The sequence below is a fragment of the Bos javanicus genome, chromosome 3, assembly GCF_032452875.1.
Source record: "Bos javanicus breed banteng chromosome 3, ARS-OSU_banteng_1.0, whole genome shotgun sequence".
Lineage (NCBI taxonomy): Eukaryota > Metazoa > Chordata > Mammalia > Artiodactyla > Bovidae > Bos > Bos javanicus.
The window spans coordinates 67845233-67864040 of record NC_083870.1 but is presented as its reverse complement, the minus strand read 5'-3'; the positions used below and the strand labels follow the sequence as shown (position 1 = coordinate 67864040).

The 18808-nt window shown below is 41.8% G+C and overlaps 1 protein-coding gene across 1 annotated transcript in view; it reads left to right on the top strand.

Moving 5' to 3' along the window:
* Positions 1-18808, top strand: part of ST6GALNAC5 (ST6 N-acetylgalactosaminide alpha-2,6-sialyltransferase 5) — a 212940-nt gene that overhangs the window by 173438 nt on the left and 20694 nt on the right. The window contains exons 3-4 of the mRNA XM_061411545.1: positions 9648-10057; positions 18074-18181. Of these exons, the coding sequence (XP_061267529.1) occupies positions 9648-10057; positions 18074-18181 (518 nt within the window). The remainder of the gene's footprint in view (positions 1-9647; positions 10058-18073; positions 18182-18808) is intronic.

The following is an 18808-nucleotide window of genomic DNA, read 5'->3' as shown; positions in this document are numbered from 1 at the left end:
CTAAGCTACTTGTCATAAGTCTAGATGATAATATTTTTTTTACTCCAACACCAAAAGCAAAAATAAACAAGTGGGACTCCATCAGACTAAAAAACTTCTGCCCAGCAAAGGAAACTATGACAAAATGAAAAGGCAGACTTCCCTGGTGGTACAGTAGATAGGCATCCACCTGCCAGTGCGAGTGACCTGGGTCCATCCCCGCTCCAGGAAGGCTCCACGTGCCTCAGAGCAACTAAGCCTGTGTGCCACAACTACTGAGCCTGGGTGCTGCAATTACTGAAGCCCAAGCACCTAGAGGTTGTGCTCTGCAACAACAGAAGCCACCACAGTGAAAAGCCTGCACACCATAACTAGACTGTAGCCCCCACTCTCTGCAAATAGAGAAAGCCTGAGTGAGGCAATGAAGACCAAGCGCAACCAAAAAGTAAATAAACAAATACTTTTCTTAATGAAAAGACAACCTACTGAATGGGGGATAATATTGCAAATCATATATCTGATAAGGGATTAATATCCAGAATATTAAAAAAAAAAACTCATACCACTCAATAGCAAAATCAAACAAACAATCCAGCTTAAAAATGGGCAGAGGTCATTATGCTGTACATTTTAAACTTATACAGTGCTATATGACAATTATATCTCAATAAAACTGGAAGAAAAAATTGGTCAATGATCTCACAGACATTTCTCTGGAGAAGACATACATGTAGCCAACATGTATTGATACACGAAAAGGAGCTCAACGTCACTGATCAGTTCAGTTCAGTTGCTCAGTTGTGTCCAACTCTTGCCACCCCATGAACCGCAGCACGTCAGGCCTCCCTGTCCATCACCAACTCCCGGAGTTCACACAAACTCATGTCCATTGAGTTGGTGATGCCATCCAATCATCTCATCCCTTGTCATCCCCTTCTCCTGCCCTCAATCTTTCCCAGCATCAGGGTCTTTTCAAATGAGTCAGCTCTTCACATCAGGTGGCCAAAATATTGGAGTTTCAGCTTCAACATCAGTCCTTCCAATGAACACTCAGGACTGATCTCATTTAGGATGGACTGGTTGGATCTCCTTGCTGTCCAAGGGACTCTCAAGAGTCTTCTCCAACACCACAGTCCAAAAGCATTAATTCTTCAGCGCTCAACTTTCTTTATACTCCAACTTTTACATCCACACATGACTACTGGAAAAACCATAGCCTTGACTAGATGGACCTTTGTTGGCAAAGTAATGTCTCTGCTTTTTAATATGCTGTCTAGGTTGGTCACAGCTTTTCTTCCAAGGAGCAAGAGTCCTTTAATTTCATGGCTGCAATCACCATCTGCAATGATTTTGGAGTCCAAAAAAATAAAGTCTGACACTGTTTCCACTGTTTCCCCATCTATTTCCCATGAAGTGATGCCATAAAGGGACCAGATGCCATGATCTTCGTTTTCTGAATGTTGAGCTTTAAGCCAACTCTTTCACTCTCCACTTTCACTTTCATCAAGAGGCTTTTTAGTTCCTCTTCACTTTCTGCCATAAGGGTCGTGTCATCTGCATATCTGAGGTTATTGATATTTCTCCCAGCAATCTTGATTCCAGCTTGTGCTTCTTCCAGCCCAGCGCTTCTCATGATGTACTCTGCATAGAAGTTAAATAAGCAGGGTGATAATATACAGCCTTGACGTACTCCTTTTCCTATTTGGAACCAGTCTGTTATTCCATGTCCAGCTCGAACTGTTGCTTCCTGACCTGCATACAGGTTTCTCAAGAGGCAGGTCAGGTGGTCTGGTATTCCCATCTCTTAAAGAATTGTCCACAGTTTATTGTGATCCACACAGTCAAAGGCTTTGGCAGAGTCAATAAAGCAGAAATAGATGTTTTTCTGGAACTCTCTTGCTTTTTCCATGATCCAGCGGATGTTGGCAATTTGATCTCTGGTTCCTCTGCCTTTTCTAAAACCAGCTTGAACATCAGGAAGTTCACAGTTCACATATTGCTGAAGCCTGGCTTGGAGAATTTTGAGCATTACTTTACTAGCATGTGAGATTAGTGCAATTGTGCAGTAGTTTGAGCATTCTTTGACATTGCCTTTCTTTGGGATTTGAGTGAATACTGACCTTTTCCAGTACTGTGGAAAACTGCTGAGTTTTCCAAATTTGCTGGCATATCGAGTGCAGCACTTTCACAGCATCATCTTTCAGGATTTGAAATAGCTCCACTGGAATTCCATCACCTCCACTAGCTTTGTTTGTAGTGATGCTTTCTAAGGCCCACTTGACTTCACATTCCAGGATGTCTGGCTCTAGGTCAGTGGTCACACCATCGTGATTATCTGGGTCGTGAAAATCTTTTTTGTACAGTTCTTCTGTGTATTCTTGCCACGTCTTCTTAATCATCAGGGAAATACATATCTAAATCACAGTGAGATATCATTCATGCCTGTAAGAAGAATTGTTATCAATAAGATGAAAAATAACATGTCTTGGTAGAGATGTGCATCTCTTTAGGATTATGGGAATGTTCTTTTTTTTTAATTTTATTTTATTTTTTAACTTTATAATATTGTATTGGCTTTGCCATATATCAAAATGAATCCGCCACAGGTATACATGTGTTCCCCATCCTGAACTCTCCTCCCTCCTCCCTCCCCATACCATCCCTCTGGGTCGTCCCAATGCACCAGCCCCAAATGTTGTTAAACTAGATCATAGTGATGGTCATAAAACTCTGTAAATATTCTTAAAATCATTGAACTTACATTTAAAAGGAGTGAATTTTATGGTATGTAAATTATATATAAATAAAGTTGTCTAAAGGCATTTAAGTAATAGAATGCAATTCCATTAAAATTAAAAAAAAAAAAAAGAAAACTAATGGGATTTCCTGGGCCTCTCTTTGAAGGTCACCTAATGCTGAAAGTGTTTATGACATATGCAGGAGAATTCAAATACCTCTGTTTAGAAAATATCAACCTACTTACCCAGACCAGAAAATATTAGACTGGTTACTAGTTGGTAGAATGGTGACACTTAAATACATTAAGCACATTTCTTTCATATTCTTGATGTACCAGGCACTGTGGTAAGTGCTATATGCTTTATCTTTCAGTCATTCCTTCAAAAATATTTATTGATCTTATATTTTATGCTCAGCATTGTTCTTTATGCTGAAGACACAGTATGAGTAAGACAAAGTCCCACATTTCTTGGAGCTTACATTCTAGTAAGGGAGAAAGACATAAACATGTAAACACACAAGCCATAATACAGATTACTTTAGGTGGTGATATATGAGTTTAAAAATAAGCCTGCATAATGGAGAGAGTCCCAGAAGATGGCAAAGGAGGGCAGTGGAAACTGAGGGCTCAGGGAAGGTTTCTGGCAGAGGAGGGGGTAGACTGAGGTAACATTTGAAGAATATAAAAGTGTCATCATGCAAGGATCAGGAGAACAGTGTCCTGGGTGGGGAAATAGCTAATATAAATCACATCAGGCCATAGGAAATGGAGAGATGGCCATGTAATTAACAGAAAGCAGAACAAAGTAGAAGTACCACACTCCCTGATTTCAACTATATTGCAAAGCCATAGTAGTCAAACAGTGTGGTATTAGCATCATCTTAGACAGAACTCTCTGTTAATTACATATTAAAAGTCACCCCAGAAGCTTTGTGGGTATGGGAACATGGAAGAGGGAAAGAATGAAGAAAGTAAAGAATTAAGAGTGTGCAGCAGGAGCTAAAGAGAGATGACGGTGGCTTTGATGAAGAGGGTGACAGCAGAGATGGTGAGAGGTGCTAGTATCTGGGACATCTTAGGATAGATCCAATAGGGTTGGATGCTCTGTAGAGGGTGGAGAAAGAGGTGTTGAAGATGATCCTTGAATTTTACCTTGAGAAACAAGGTAGAAGGCACACCATTCATTGAAAGGGCAAACTTCTTTGAGACTGACTCTACTATATCCTGATCATGGATGAAGAAACTGGGGCTCAGAGAAGCTAAGCCACTTTGCCCCCAGGTTATCCATCTAAGGAATGGGAGAAGTACATTCAAAGCCAGTGACTCCAAAGACCATATTTTGTCTTTGTTTATTTATTTATTTTGAGGGGCTGTGCTGGGTCTTCATGGCTGTGCCAGGATTTCTGTAGGTGCAGCAAGCAGGGGCTACTCTCTAGTTGCCGTGTGTGGGCTTCTCATTGCGGTGGCTTCTCTTGCTGCAGAGCACAGGCTCTAGGGTGCACGGCTTCAGCAGTTGTGGTGCACAGGCTTAGTTGCCCTGCGACATGTGGGATCTTCCCAGTCCAGGAATCAAACCCATGTTCCTTACATTGGCAGGTGGATTCTTAACCGCTGGACCACCAGGGAAGTCCCAAAGGCCATATTTTAAACACTGTTTAGTACTAACTCCTGCCCAAAGTGTTCCTTCATCCTCAGCCAGACAGTGGACAGAAATCATGGAAAGTAGCATTGGGTGGCTAGAGGAGGGCTTCTTGGCTAATGGGTGGGCATGTCATTAAACAAGAGGGAGAGGAGCAACTTGAAGGAGTAACATTTTTCCAGTGAATCATATTAAATAACCAGAGTGCCTTATACCTAGTGTCAGGCTAAACAGAGATTGACAGGTAATAACAGCCCAGTAATTACAGGAAAACATCAGCTTTAAAAGTGCAGAGATTCTTGAAATACCTGAAGCCATTTAATATATCTTATGTTTGCTCCAGACCAAGAGTCAGCTCCCAGAGCAAGACTGGTCTCATTACCAAACTAATGGACATCATGCTCTGAGGTGCCTTTCTTTCTGCCAAATAAATCAGAATTTTAAAAACTGAAGCCCAAGATAGCCATGCTGCAAATGTTTGCAAGGACATCACTGAGTGTTTCAGGTGTCAAGTTTAATTTGACTTGGCCCGGTCTGTTCTTTTAAGAAAGGCTCAGGAGGCATCAGCTGGGTCACAGGGAGAATTCCTTCTGCTCTTGCTCTTTGAGCTGAGACAGAAATCAAACCTTGATTCCCTGAGCATACTTTCTCAAGCAGGAATTGCCCCTGTCGCTATGGCCCAAAGGAGTAAGTTGTGATGAAAGTTGTCATTCTCCCGTATTCCCTGACTGTAGGGTTTTTGTTTTTTTTTTTTCCCCAGGAGTAGAGGATGAAGATAGAAGCTCATTCACACTTTTATGAGCCCCCAGTAAGTGGCAGCCACTGTCCTAGGAAGTGAAAGTCGCTCAGTCATGTCCAACTCTGCGACCCCATGGACTATACAGTCCATGGAATTCTCTAGGCCAGAATACTGGAGTGGGTAGCCAGTCCCTTCTCCAGGGGATCTCCCCAACCCAGGGAAGTCGGCTGATGCCAAATCTTTATATTATCAAAAAGCAGAAGTGATAGCAAAAATAAAAGGGTAAACATTGTGTGTGCCCACTTCTGTGTGTGTGTGCATGTGTGTGTGTGATATGTGCACACTCCCTCAGCTGCTCCCCGCACACTCCTGTGCACCGCACTCATAGGGCCTGAGCATCAGTGGCCTGGACAAAGGGAAACTCCTCCGTGCCTTGCAGACTTTCCTCAGCATTTTTCACCATACAATAGCTCTAATGACCTTGGCATCAAGCTCTTACTGGGGATTAATAACTGGCTGGGTTTAATGGCCCTTACTGTGTCCTGGGCCATTTTCCTAGTCAGCCATTAATTCCAAGCAGTGCCCTGGGCTCTGGCCATTATGACTCCCTGGGCCAAGTGGCTGCCTTGAGGCAAACGGCTCAGCCTCCTTCTCTGCAAACAGAGCTTCCACTGCGCTCTCCCCTGCTTTTCTCCATGGCATTGGTACATAGGGCTGCAGGCAAATTGTTGGTTAGGGCATCACATGATGTCTTCTTTTTATGTGTGTAGATTTTCTCAGAAGACAGAGAAGTGTAGAGGTTGAATTTCATTCACTCACTTATCAACTCACCTGTCTATTCAGTAGCAATTGAGTGTTTTTTATGGGTCAGGAAGCAAGAGAGATTTTGGAGTGACCTAATATGGGTGCTCATGTTTCCTACCAGGGTCAGAACACCTCACCAAGTGGGGCTTTATGGAAAATGTCCCCGAGACTCAGGGAGGCTGGATACTGTGAGAAGAAAGAAAGAAAGGGTAGGGATGCAGTGATTCATGAGGAGCCACTACCCCTCTTGCATCCTTGGTGCAGGTTCACCTCCCAGGTGCGCCAGCACAGCCCCAAGTTCACTTTCCCAAACTCCTCGGTGTGATTCATCAACTGAGCGTCTGCGTGCTTCAGTGAAGACTGTCAATACTCCGTCAGGAATCTTAACTCACCAAGGCATGAATATATCCACCCATTTCATTAAGACACTCAGGATGGTCACGGTCCTGCAATGTGAAGAAGCCAGGCTGTCTCAGAGGAGTAACATTCCAAGAACCTGGGTCCCAAAATCTGTATAGTCATTCCACCTCCCAAGATATCCTTAGTCCCTCTGAATGCAGGAAAGAGACTTCGTTTCCTCCTTTGGAAGGGATTCAGCCTTTGGTACATGCTCTTATCAACTGCAGGAAGTGTAACATTATGTTTAGAACAGTTACTGTCATTTTATTGGCTGCACTTACTAAAAGGCACTTAAGGCATAATTCAGACATCGATCTTTTCTGTATTGTTTGGTGCATCTGAGCAACACAAAGAGAGGGTGCTGGTGTCCAAGGTAATCAATATACCTCAGAGCTCAGGCAGGTGGGCATGAGGGAGGGCTTTCTGGGGCAGGGTGGACCCCAGTGTGTTCTGTCCTGTGCCCAGGAATCACAGAGGGTCTGTATGGCATAGTCAGGAATGTTGACCTTCCCTAAAAGGGTCTTCATCTGGCCTCACATGGGCATAGGAGAAAGAGAGATAGAGAGAGAGAAGTCCTTGGAATCTTCAGAGGTGTTACCAGTTTCACCCATCAAGCAGCCTGTGCTCTGAGAATCACAGTAGAATAATTCATTACAGGGAAAGAGATACTGGGACCTTTCTTTAGAATTTTTCCCCAGTAAAAATGAGCACAATATCTAGAAATTATAGATCAGACTGGAAAATTCAGGATTAATACTTCTAGGTGAGTCTGATAAGAAAAAGCAGGTTCCAATGGCCTTGGGGTCCAGTGGAAGGAAATCTTACAAAGTGACCTTGTCAAGCAAATGGACTGAGTTACACTGCACCTCAGGGGTATATTAAGTGCTCAATGAATGTCTTTTAAATGAATGAACGAATGAATGTCATCTGGCTATTAGCATCTTAGTTGGCCCTCTCTTTGTTTTACGAGTGAGAAAGTTAAGTATCTGGTGATAAAGCCTGCTTTAGACCCTGGGTCTCCTGACCCTAATCATCATTTGGTAATGTGCTATTTGCAGATGCCCCAGTCATCTTTGTAGAAATGTTTTAAGTGGGCTTCTACATGAGTAGAAGTTTCCCAGGATATAAGACTTTTGGTGCTAAAATCCAAATAACCCCTAACAAACCGGGTTGTTTTTCCACTCCTCAATATTCTCATTAGTAAATAGGGGTGATGATGTATCTTTCTTATAGGGTTATTTGAAGAATTAATGCAATTATATAAAAAGCTCATAACAGTGCCTGGCACATAGGGACATCCAGAAATATTAACTAATATTAATATTAGTTCACTCTTTCCTTTATGTTCCCCGCTCTGCTCTGCTCCAAACAGCCCCCTTTACTAACACTGAGGCACAGCCCTGCAATGTGTCATGTTTTATTGCACATCTTTACTGACCCACTGCCTGCTACTAAAGTATAAACTTTGAAGGGTTCTGTTTTTCCATTCCATTTGCATTCTTACTGCCCAGCAGAGTGCATGTCACCTAAGAGTAGTGAAACTGAAAGTCACTCAGTCGTGTCCGACTCTTTGTGACTCTGTGGATGTAGCCTGCCAGCCTCCTCTGTCCATGGGGATTCTCCAGACAAGAATACTAGAGTTGATGCCATTCTCTTCTCCAGGGGATCTTCCCAACCCAGGGATTGAACCTGGGTCTCACATTGCAGGCAGATTCTTTACTGTCTGAGCCACCAGGGAAGCTTCACCTGAGAGTAACTTGATGTCAAATGAATGATGAGAATTTGCAGTGGTAGAATTGCCATTTCATAAGCCCATGTGTCAATGATTGACTCCGGGTGATTAGTACATACTGACTTGGTATGGACCTACAATGCTCTCCACTCTGCCTGATAATCCCCAAATCAGCCATCACTTAATGAATGACACTGTGCCAGGTCCTACAGTAAGGACCGGGTTGAACTGCATGCAATTTCTATTAATAATTTTTCAGGTCAAATATTGGCAATTTCATATGACTCAAGTTGATTCTATGCGTTCCAGCAAAGTGGAATGGTGCATAAATTATCCCCAGTTAAAGATGAGAAAACTGAGACTTGTGGAGGTTAGTGAATGGCCAAGGTCCCAAAGCTAACAGGTGGTAGGGCCAAGCCTGGACCATCCTGTGTGGGTGCCCTTCGCCACTCTGCGAAGGGCACTCTGCAGTGAGGGAAGGTGGCCGCCCTTGGGTGCTCTTTGTCTGATTCTGAAGATAGAGCCATGGTTCAAGAAACTCCCAGAGTAAATATACAACTGAATACACACAGAACAAAATTGGAACCAATTTCCTGGGACTGTGCAGGACCCGGTGTGTCCAGTTCAAAGTTAACAGGGAAGGAGGACAGAGTCTCTGGGGAGAATATAATAGAGCAACGGTCCTTCAGAACATTCTTGACTGTCAGTTTCTTGTGCACTTGTTGGCCTTGGCCTCAGGCCCTAATTACATTATCTTCAAACAACAACCGAGATATTTCTCGTTAAACACGATCAGGGAAATGTATAGCATGTAGGAATGTTGCTGTTCAGAAAACACATCAGGGGTTCAGGGTATTGAAGCGAGCCCCATCCTTGGCATTGCTATGGTGGTGACTGCAGGCCCAGGGCTCCCACAAGGCATGTGTGCACTCGATGAGCTTAAGGCTTTCTTCACATTTCTGAAGGTGGACCAACTCAGTTTCTCACTCTCTCCCTTTAAAATGGGAGAAACAATCCTAATTGTCATTTCAAAATTATGGCATCTGAGGGGTTACAATTTGCATGTCTTTTCTCCTGTGATTTTTAGATGATGCCTATTTAGGATAAATATATTTGTACAGCATCCAAGAATACTGATATATGCTTAACTTCCAATCAGGTGAGTCAAGAGCATCAAAACTAGTGTCAGAGCACATTGTAATATAGTCTTTTCTTCAACTTAGGGGTAACTTGGATTCAGAAAGACCTGAATTTGAGAGCATGACTTCATTACTTGCTAGTTATGTATCTGAGCATTTTTTTTTAAATGTCTCTGAGCCTTGGGGTATCATTATCTGTAAAATGGCAGTCACAGCAAGCTTGTTACATTGATATGACAGTCTGATATGTTAATATCAGTGAAGCCCAGACCCCCATGTTCGACAGGTCACTGCTGGCTCTTTTCCTGTTGTCCAGAGCTCCCTGACACCAGTCTGATGAGGTAATAGCATCAGGGGTATATTTTGACAAAAGAGGGAGGAGAAAAAAGAGAGGCAGCCCTCAGATGCAGGAAAGTGACCTGCTGGTGCCAAGAGAGCATTGCCCACTGATGGAGTCCTTCTCCCTCTCCTTCCAGCCGCTGAAAATGCACTGCAGGGACTGCGCCCTGGTGACGAGCTCCGGGCAGCTGCTGCGCAGCAGGCAAGGCGCCCAGATTGACCAGACTGAATGTGTCATTCGCATGAACGACGCCCCCACGCGTGGCTACGGGCGGGACGTGGGCAACCGCACCAGCCTGCGGGTCATCGCGCATTCCAGCATCCAGCGGATCCTCCGCAACCGCCATGACCTGCTCAACGTCAGCCAGGGCACCGTGTTCATCTTCTGGGGCCCCAGCAGCTACATGCGTCGCGACGGCAAGGGCCGGGTCTACAACAACCTGCAGCTGCTGAGCCAGGTGCTGCCCCGGCTGAAGGCCTTCATGATCACGCGCCACAAGATGCTGCAGTTCGACGAGCTCTTCAAGCGCGAGACCGGCAAAGACAGGTACGGAGGCGAGGGCAAGAGGTGGCACGGGAGACAGGCTAGGGCGAGGAAACGTTCTCCCTGGCTGGCCAATTCACCAAGAGTGAAGCTTTTTTTTTTTTTTTTAATGCTTGTGTCAGATAAGCTTCTTTTTCTTTAAATTTTTAATCATTTTTTTTAACTGAAGTATACTTCATTTACAATGTTGTAGTTTCAGGTGTATAGCAAAGCAATTCAGTTATATGTGTGCTAAGTCCTGTCTGACTCTTCGCAACCCCATGGACTGTAGCCCGCTGAGGTTCCACTGTCCATGGAATTTTCCAGGCAAGAATACTGGAGTGGGGAGCCATTTCCTACTCCAGCGGATCTTCCTGACCCAGGGATTGAACCCATGCTCTTAAGTCTCCTGCCTTGGTAGGCAGATCCTTTACCACAGAGCCACCTGAGAAGCCTAATTCAGTTTTGTGTATAAATGTGTGTGTGTGTATATATATATATGGAGAACATATATATGTATGTATATATATGGAGAACATATGTTTGTGTGTGTATATATATATGGAGAACAACTGTATATAATTTTATATATATTATATGTATACTTATGTGTAATATAAGATTTCTCAGATTCTTTTCTGTTAGAGGTTATTACAAGATATTTAATATAGTTCCCTGTGCTGTAGTATAAGTCCTTGTTGTTTATATGTTTTATATATAGGAGTGGTTAATTCCAAACTCCTAATTTATCTCTTTCCCTCACTACCCCTTTTGGTAACAGTAAGTTTTTATTCTAAATCTGTGAGTCTGTCTCTGTTTTGTAAATAAGTTTATTCATAGTTTTTTTTTAAGATTCCACATGTAAGTGATACATGATATTCGTCTTTCTCTGACTTACTTTGCTTAATGTGATAAGCTCTACATCCACCCATGTTGCTGCCACTGGAAGTATTTATTCTTTCTAAAAGCTCTTGCTTAGGGCTTTCTGCTTTGGCCCTGCTGCTCATGCTGTGGACAGAGTTCATCTGTAGGGGCCTCCTGGAGATTGGACTGTTCAAGTTGAATTTATAGGCAAAGTGAAGAGAGTATTTATATGGATAATTCAGGGCCATAGCCCTACTTTGGAGGAAGAGGTGACACTGCTGCTGGCTTACATTGGTAGTAAGTGCAAGATAATAGGTTTCTTGCATTTTAGTTCCTCAGGTGAACACTAACCAAAAAGAAGTAAATAGGGTTGTTTTTCTCTTCAAAGGCAAATATTTATTCAGTCAACAGATATTTATTAGTGCCTGCTATTTCACTGCACCTGATATGGGAAATACATATAGTCAAAAGTAAGGCAGATGTAGAACCTGCCCTCCAGGAATATAGTCTTCTAGGGTGGGCAGATGTTCACCAAGTAGTGGCCAATGTGCTAGGTCTTGTGAGGGGAAGAAAATGGTCCTCTGACCTGTGGGACAGGGAGACGGGCTGTAGTCTAGGGCAAGGCTTACCAAACTGTTAGTTACAGATCTGTGATGGGACACAAAATGCATGCAGTGAGTCACTATAAGATTTTTTTTAATATAATAGAAAGAATGGAATAATGTAATAAAAGACAATTTCAGCATTCATTCCCCACAGTAAGTAAGGAAAAGTATTATTTCATGAAATAAAATTTATTTCAGTTTTGTACATAAAAATATACATATACAGAGACGTCTTTTTGATGTGATAAAATCATTCTAGAATTAGATAGGGATGATGATGGCATAACTGTGAATATACTAAAAAGCACTAAATTACGTGCTTTAGAAAACTATGAAATGAAAGCCATGTATAATACATGTGAGCATATACACTCAATCACGGTGTAAAATGTATTTCTTACTGTAAGTCCAAATCTTTTGAAAAGCACTGGTCTAGAAGATGAGGGTCTGGTGGAAAGACTTCTTAAATACATCTTCTCCCAAAGATGTATTTAAGCAGAGGCTGAGGTCAATAAGTATTTATCCAGGTAAAGAAGAACCTGAGAAGCAGAGAAAAAAGTGCCCTTATGGGTATGAGAAGGTGAGAAGTGAGAAGACTTGCAGGGGGTTGGAGAAGAGTCCCTGTGACTGTGGGCAGGAGGGTGGTGGTGGGCGGGGTGGGCAGCTGGAGAGGAGGCAGAGATAAAGGGTGAGGAATCGGCTAAATCTCACTGAAGAAAAGGACAGTTACAGGTATCGAAAGGAACAGCGCGGTGTACATAGTGAACAGTGCGGTGTCCAAATACACAGCTCTGGGTTGGAATTTTGACTCTGTCCCTCACTAGCTGTATAGTCTAGGGCAAAATAGCTAACCTTTTAGTAACTTCACATGTGAGAAGTGCACAGTGACTAGGCTTCATAGAACTGGTCTAATGATTAAATTTTACTCCTTTCCTCAATTCTAAAACATTCTTTTATAATTAATATGTGTTTAATGGTATAACTTACCCCTTTCCTAACAAAAACTGTTCCTGAGCCAATTTCTGATAAAAAAAGAATTTGTTGTTGTTCAGTCACTAAGTCATGTTCAACTGTTTGTGGACTGCAGAACACCAGGCTTCCCTGTCCTCCACTATCTCCCAGAGTTTGCTCAAGTTCATGTAAATTGAGTCAGTGATGCCATCCAACTATCTCATCCTCTGCCACCCTCTTCTCCTTTTGCTTTCAATCTTGCCCAGCATCAGAGTCTTTTCCAATGAGTCAGCTCTTCACATCAGGTGGCCAAAGTATTGGAGCTTCAGCTTTAGCATCAGTCTTTCTAATGAATGTTGCTGTTGAGTCACTCAATTTCGTCTGACTAATTGTGACCCCATGGACGACAGCACGCTAGGCCTCCCTGTCCTTCCAATGAATATTCAGGGTTAATTTCCTTTAGGATAGACTACTTTGATCTCCTTGCAGTCCAAGGGATTCTTAAGAGTCTTCTCTAGAACCACAATTCAAAAGCATCAATTCTTCAGAGCTCAGCCTTTTTTTATGGTCCAATTCTCAAATCCATACATGACTACTGGAAAAACCATAGCTTTGACTATATGGACCTTTGTTGGCAAAGTGATGTCTTTGCTTTTTAATACATTGTCTGGGTTTGTCATAGCTTTCCTTCTAAGAAGCAAGTGTCTTCTAATTTCATTGTTGCATTCACCACCCTCAGTGATTTTGGAGCCCAAGAAATAAAGAATAGGAAGTACTAAATCCTTGGGGCTAGCTTAAGCAACTCTTTATGGAGAACAGTCTTAAAGAAAGAATAGAGCTCACTCTCCCCAAATTCTTTGTTGGGAAGAGCTTTCTCTTTAAATCCTGGAAATCTTTGTGATCGTTGGAGGGCTGGTCAGACAAGAGTAAGTATGATTTCTGATGGAGTGAGGAGAGCGGGACCCAGCTGCTGGCACTGTGGCCTCCTTCCCTGGAGGTCCAGGTGACTAATTCCATGGTTAGCCCAGTCAGTAGATCACACAGGGAATCTTGTCATCATCACACACTGTCATGAAATCCAGTCATTCATTATCTTTTAAAAACCACAAATAAGACAGACTGCTGCTCATTTGTATGAGTTCTTTAACCAAAAGAGCATTTTATAAGAGAAGGAGAGTGAAGGAACTTATTTATGGTTTCAATTTTTGTGTTTGGAAAATTCAAAATAAGTAAAAACACTGTCTTCAATAGAAAACACTTTTCTTTTGAGTTTAATGGTTGTTTGCTAGATTTAAGTATTCCTGAAACACTGCTGCAGTGTTAGCTATATCAAATAATTACACATTGTTCTGGATCGCAACAGTTAGAATTGGACATGGAACAACAGGCTGGTTCCAAATAGGAAAAGGAGTTCGTCAAGGCTGTATATTGTCACCCTGTTTATTTAACTTATATGCAGAGTACATCATGAAAAACACTGGACTGGAAGAAACACAAATTGGAATCAAGATTTCCGGGAGAAATATCAGTAACCTCAGATATGCAGATGACACCACCCTTACGGCAGAAAGTGAAGAGGAACTCAAAAGCCTCTTGATGAAAGTGAAAGTGGAGAGTGAAGAAGTTGGCTTAAAGCTCAACATTCCGAAAATGAAGATCATGGCATCCAGTCCCACCACTTCATGGGAAATAGATGGGGAAACAGTGTCAGACTTTATTTTTCTGGGCTCCAAAATCACTACAGATGGTGACTGCAGCCATGAAATTAAAAGATGCTTACTCCTTGGAAGGAAAGTTATGACCAACCTACATAGCATATTCAAAAGCAGAGACATTACTTTGCCAACAAAGGTCCAGCTAGTCAAGGCTATGGTTTTTCCTGTGGTCATGTATGGATGTGAGAGTTGGACTGTGAAGAAGGTTGAGCACCGAAGAATTGATGCTTTTGAACTGTGGTGTTGGAGAAGACTCTTGAGAGTCCCTTGGACTGCAAGGAGATCCAACCAGTCCATTCTGAAGGAGATCAGCCCTGGGATTTCTTTGAAAGGAATGATGCTAAAGCTGAAACTCCAGTCCTTTGGCCACCTCATGCGAAGAGTTGACTCATTGGAAAAGACTCTGATGCTGGGAGGGGTTGGGGGCAGGAGGAGAAGGGGATGACAGAGGATAAGATGGCTGGATCGTATCACTGACTCAATGGACGTGAGTCTGAGTGAACTCCGGGAGTTGGTGATGGACAGGGAGGCCTGGCGTGCTGCGATTCATGGGGTCGCAAAGAGTCGGACACAACTGAGCGACTGAACTGAACTGAACTGAACACAGTAGCATGGATTAAAGATACACTTAGTATGGAATATCTGATTTTGCACATCTCATGATCCAGACATTCATTTCAGGATAATATTTTGAAGAAATGGGATAATTCAGTAGATTCTGATTTATGGAAGTTTCACCCTACTTAAAAGTGAAGAAAAAAGTGGCTCAGAAACAATCTGCAATTAAGAAGCATGACAAATGACATAGATGGCCAAGTGGTATTCTTTGATATTAGAAAGTAACTGTACTTGAAAATAACTTTATAATTGAATAAGGGTACATTAGGAAAATATGATTCAGAACCAATATTATAGTAATTAGATAAAAGAAGCATAAATGAAATAACTGCAGGAAGAATATTTCCATAGAGATTATAAATGAGGTTCTGGTGGAGCAGAAAGGCCTTTAATTGTAATTTAGTGTGCACTATAGAATTATCAGCTCAGTGTGTTACTTCATCATATAAAAGAATATCTGATCATTTCCCCTAATAAGCACATGACAGCTCTTCATATTCCTTCATTACAGCTGATTAAGTGTAAAAACAGTAGATATTCCTTTGCTGGAAAAAGAGTTTGAATCATTTTAGACAGACAGCACAGAGCAGTTGCATGTCTGTAGCATGTGAGCTTTTCCAAAAGGCTATTATTTTGCAGGTCTGGGGAATTTTAAGTGGCACTTTAAAGAAACCTTCATCTTGGTTTCTTTAGTCCTCCATTTTGTATTCTCCCCATTTTTACCCCTTAAACCTTTTACTGTAGAGTCCCATCCTCCTGTATTTCAGACTGTGGCTTGTGATTTCTACTACATCACACAAAAGAAAGCCAAAATTGTGGGGAAGTTTCTGCCACTGGGAAAAAGCCCTCTTGGTGTTTCCTACAACTTGAAATCATAGGGACACAGGTGTGATTCCTGGATCAGGAATCTGTGGATCTCAATAAGCTATCATTCTCTTCCTGGGCCCCACATTCTCCTATTTATTCACTAACCTAGTTTAAGTCTAGAACAATTGGCCATCTCAAGGTCACAGCCTTGGTGAAGACAAGGTATGGCATGGCCTTCCCTTCCCCTCCCCCATTCAGCTCTGCTACCCCCTCAGTCCCAAAGGTCTTAGGAATACATAGTCCTGGTGAGAAAGAAGTGGGATCGTTAATACCTGTGTAGACTGGAGGTCCCAGAATTTTCTGATTACTTCCCTAACTACTGATGATGGATTCTACATAAGAGCCAGTAGCCATGTTAGAAGGATATCAGTTTCTTTATGTGTGTTAAAAAGCACTTAGAGTAATGGCTGAATTATTTACTTCATTTGCTCCAACCTAGCAACCCAGAGAGGAGGAAAGGACCTTGATGTATCAACATACCAGACTTTATACTTCTTATGATGTTGTCTCTCTTAGTCTTTGAAATTACAAATTGCTCAGGAAGATAGAGCTTCCCATGCCTGCTTTCTGGATAAGAAATCAAGGCTCAAAGAATAGTAGTAACCTGCCTCAGGTCATTCAGCTGGTGAATGATAGAAACTAGTAAGATACAAATCTGTGTTATATCCATCTTGAGAATCTTTTAAATGGACTTCCTGGGATATTACTGGATCAGGATACAGTGGAGTGGAAAATAAAAATGAGTAAAGAGATTAAGAACTAGAAAGTTGAAGCCATAAGCTCAGGAATGACTAAATTATCCATTCCTGTCAGGTATGTGATAAAACAAAAGACTTCTTAAAACACCTTTTTTGATTATTATTCCTTATGTGAAATGGAAATAATGCAAACTGCTTAACAAAAACTCTTCCTCCTTAAAGAGGGGTACTATGCAGTGCCAGTAGAAAAACTTTACTGCAACTCCATTATTCATATCGCAGATGGTGCTATGGCTGGGCAAAATCAGGCAGTCTGACCTTGAGGATAAGGTTTTGAAACTGGCTAATGAGGCCTACCATAAGCACTGGGGAAAAAAATAAAAACAGCAATCCCCAAAGAATTGAAATTAATATCCACAGCAGCATAGCATGGTGGACCAAGTCATCCTCACAGGTCAACTGAGACCTTGATGGTCTGTCTCCACAGCTACCCTCGGACTCAGCATGTGGTTAGAGCTCAACACAGATGTTTGAATGTGTAAATGAATTAATGTTGAAACCCACCAATGCAATCCTTATATTCTGTCAATTTTTGGTTCTTCTAATAAAAATTTTCATAGGGCTCTGACTCTTTTGATGGAAAATAAAGCAAATACTAAATTAAACATAAGTGTTCCTGTGTCCTCTTCCTCTGATCATTAGTCCCTTCCTAAATGAATGGACTTCTTTTAAGGAAAGACATTCAGTCAAGATTTAGGTGTCAGTTAGTCTAGTTAAAGGCAAGCTTCTACCTTACAACCATTTGATTGATCAATCAATCAACTGGTAGATAAAGACACGGAAAAGGCAATGGCACCCCACTCCAGTACTTTTGCCTAGAAAATCCCATGGACGTAGGAGCCTGGTGGGCTGCAGTCCATGGGGTCGCTAGAGTCGTACATGACTGAGCGACTTCACTTTCACTTTTCACTTTCATGCATTGGAGAAGGAAATGGCAACCCACTCCAGTGTTCTTGCCTGGAGAATCCCAGGGACGGGAAGCCTGGTTGGCTGCCATCTATGGGGTCACACAGAGTCGGACACGACTAAAGCGACGCAGCAGCAGATAAAGACAACTGTATTTATTCATTTTAATAAGCTCTTCATTATCCACCCTGCTTGGAGAAAAAAGAATATTTATTATTCTTGACTATTATAATAGTCAAGTATTCTAGTTTAAAAAGATTTGACACATGAGGATTGTTGTCTTACAAGAAATTGAGTGGTGGGGCTTCCCAGGTGGTCCAGTGGTTAAAAACCACCTTCCAATACAGGAGTCATGGGTCCTATCCCTGGTTGTGAAATAAAGATCCCACAAGCCATGGGGCAACCAAGCCCTCGTGCCACAAGTAAGATCTAATGCAGCCAAATAAATAGATAAATAAATTTTTTTAAAAAAGAAATTGGTAATAACTTGCACATAAACATTGATCATGATCTTTGGCTATGTAGAAGTCCCTTAAGAACCCACCATAATGGAACATTGACATCATTTACCATTGTATCATGGAATATGGTGGTATTGGTAACATATTGCTATCTAGTAAAGTTCTGGCTGTTTATCAAATGGAGAGAGAGAGAGTGTGTGTGTATACAGTCATCCTTGTTCCAGATAAGATTTAAGATGGAAGGGGTGTAATGATTACTTTACCAGCTTGCAGACTAAACTATTGTTCCTTCCAGGAAGATCTCCAACACTTGGCTCAGCACTGGCTGGTTCACAATGACAATAGCCCTGGAACTCTGTGACAGGATCAATGTTTATGGCATGGTGCCCCCAGACTTCTGCAGGTAGGATTTATTCTGCACACGTAATTCATCAGCAGTGTTATGCAGTGTTTATAACTATCTGATTCCAAATATCAACCACGAGACATGTCTTACTGTCTTCTTGAAGCAATTAATTAACATGTCCCAAGTCCTGGTTCTAGAAACAACAAACAGCATTTAATTATGTGATATAAAATATTGAAAGTTTTTTGTTTGTGCTGCTGTAGAATTAATCCATCTTGTGGGCTTCATTTATCCTGTGAATATTTATCAACCAAAAGTAATGCAATAATTGGCATAATATTAACGATGAACGGCGTTAAGAAATATTAGTTTTATTCTCATTTGAAAGGAATGTGGTAATTTTTAATGAATTAAAGAGAGCAATTTCTTTGATGGTAAGGCCTGTTTTCTAAAATTAAAATATTCCTTTGAGTCTCTTTCCCTTTCCACATCAGCAGCCTCAGTTTGTGCTTGTAGGACCAAAAGCACAGACATAATTATTTTGATGTATCGCTTTGAAGGAAACAACCATACATCTCTGTTGCTACCTTAAGTTACCTCCTGGCATGTGCCCAGACAGAGTTTGGTATGTAGTCAGAGATGCACTGAGAGACATTTGGGGCCTGATTTGTGGAAGCCTGATTG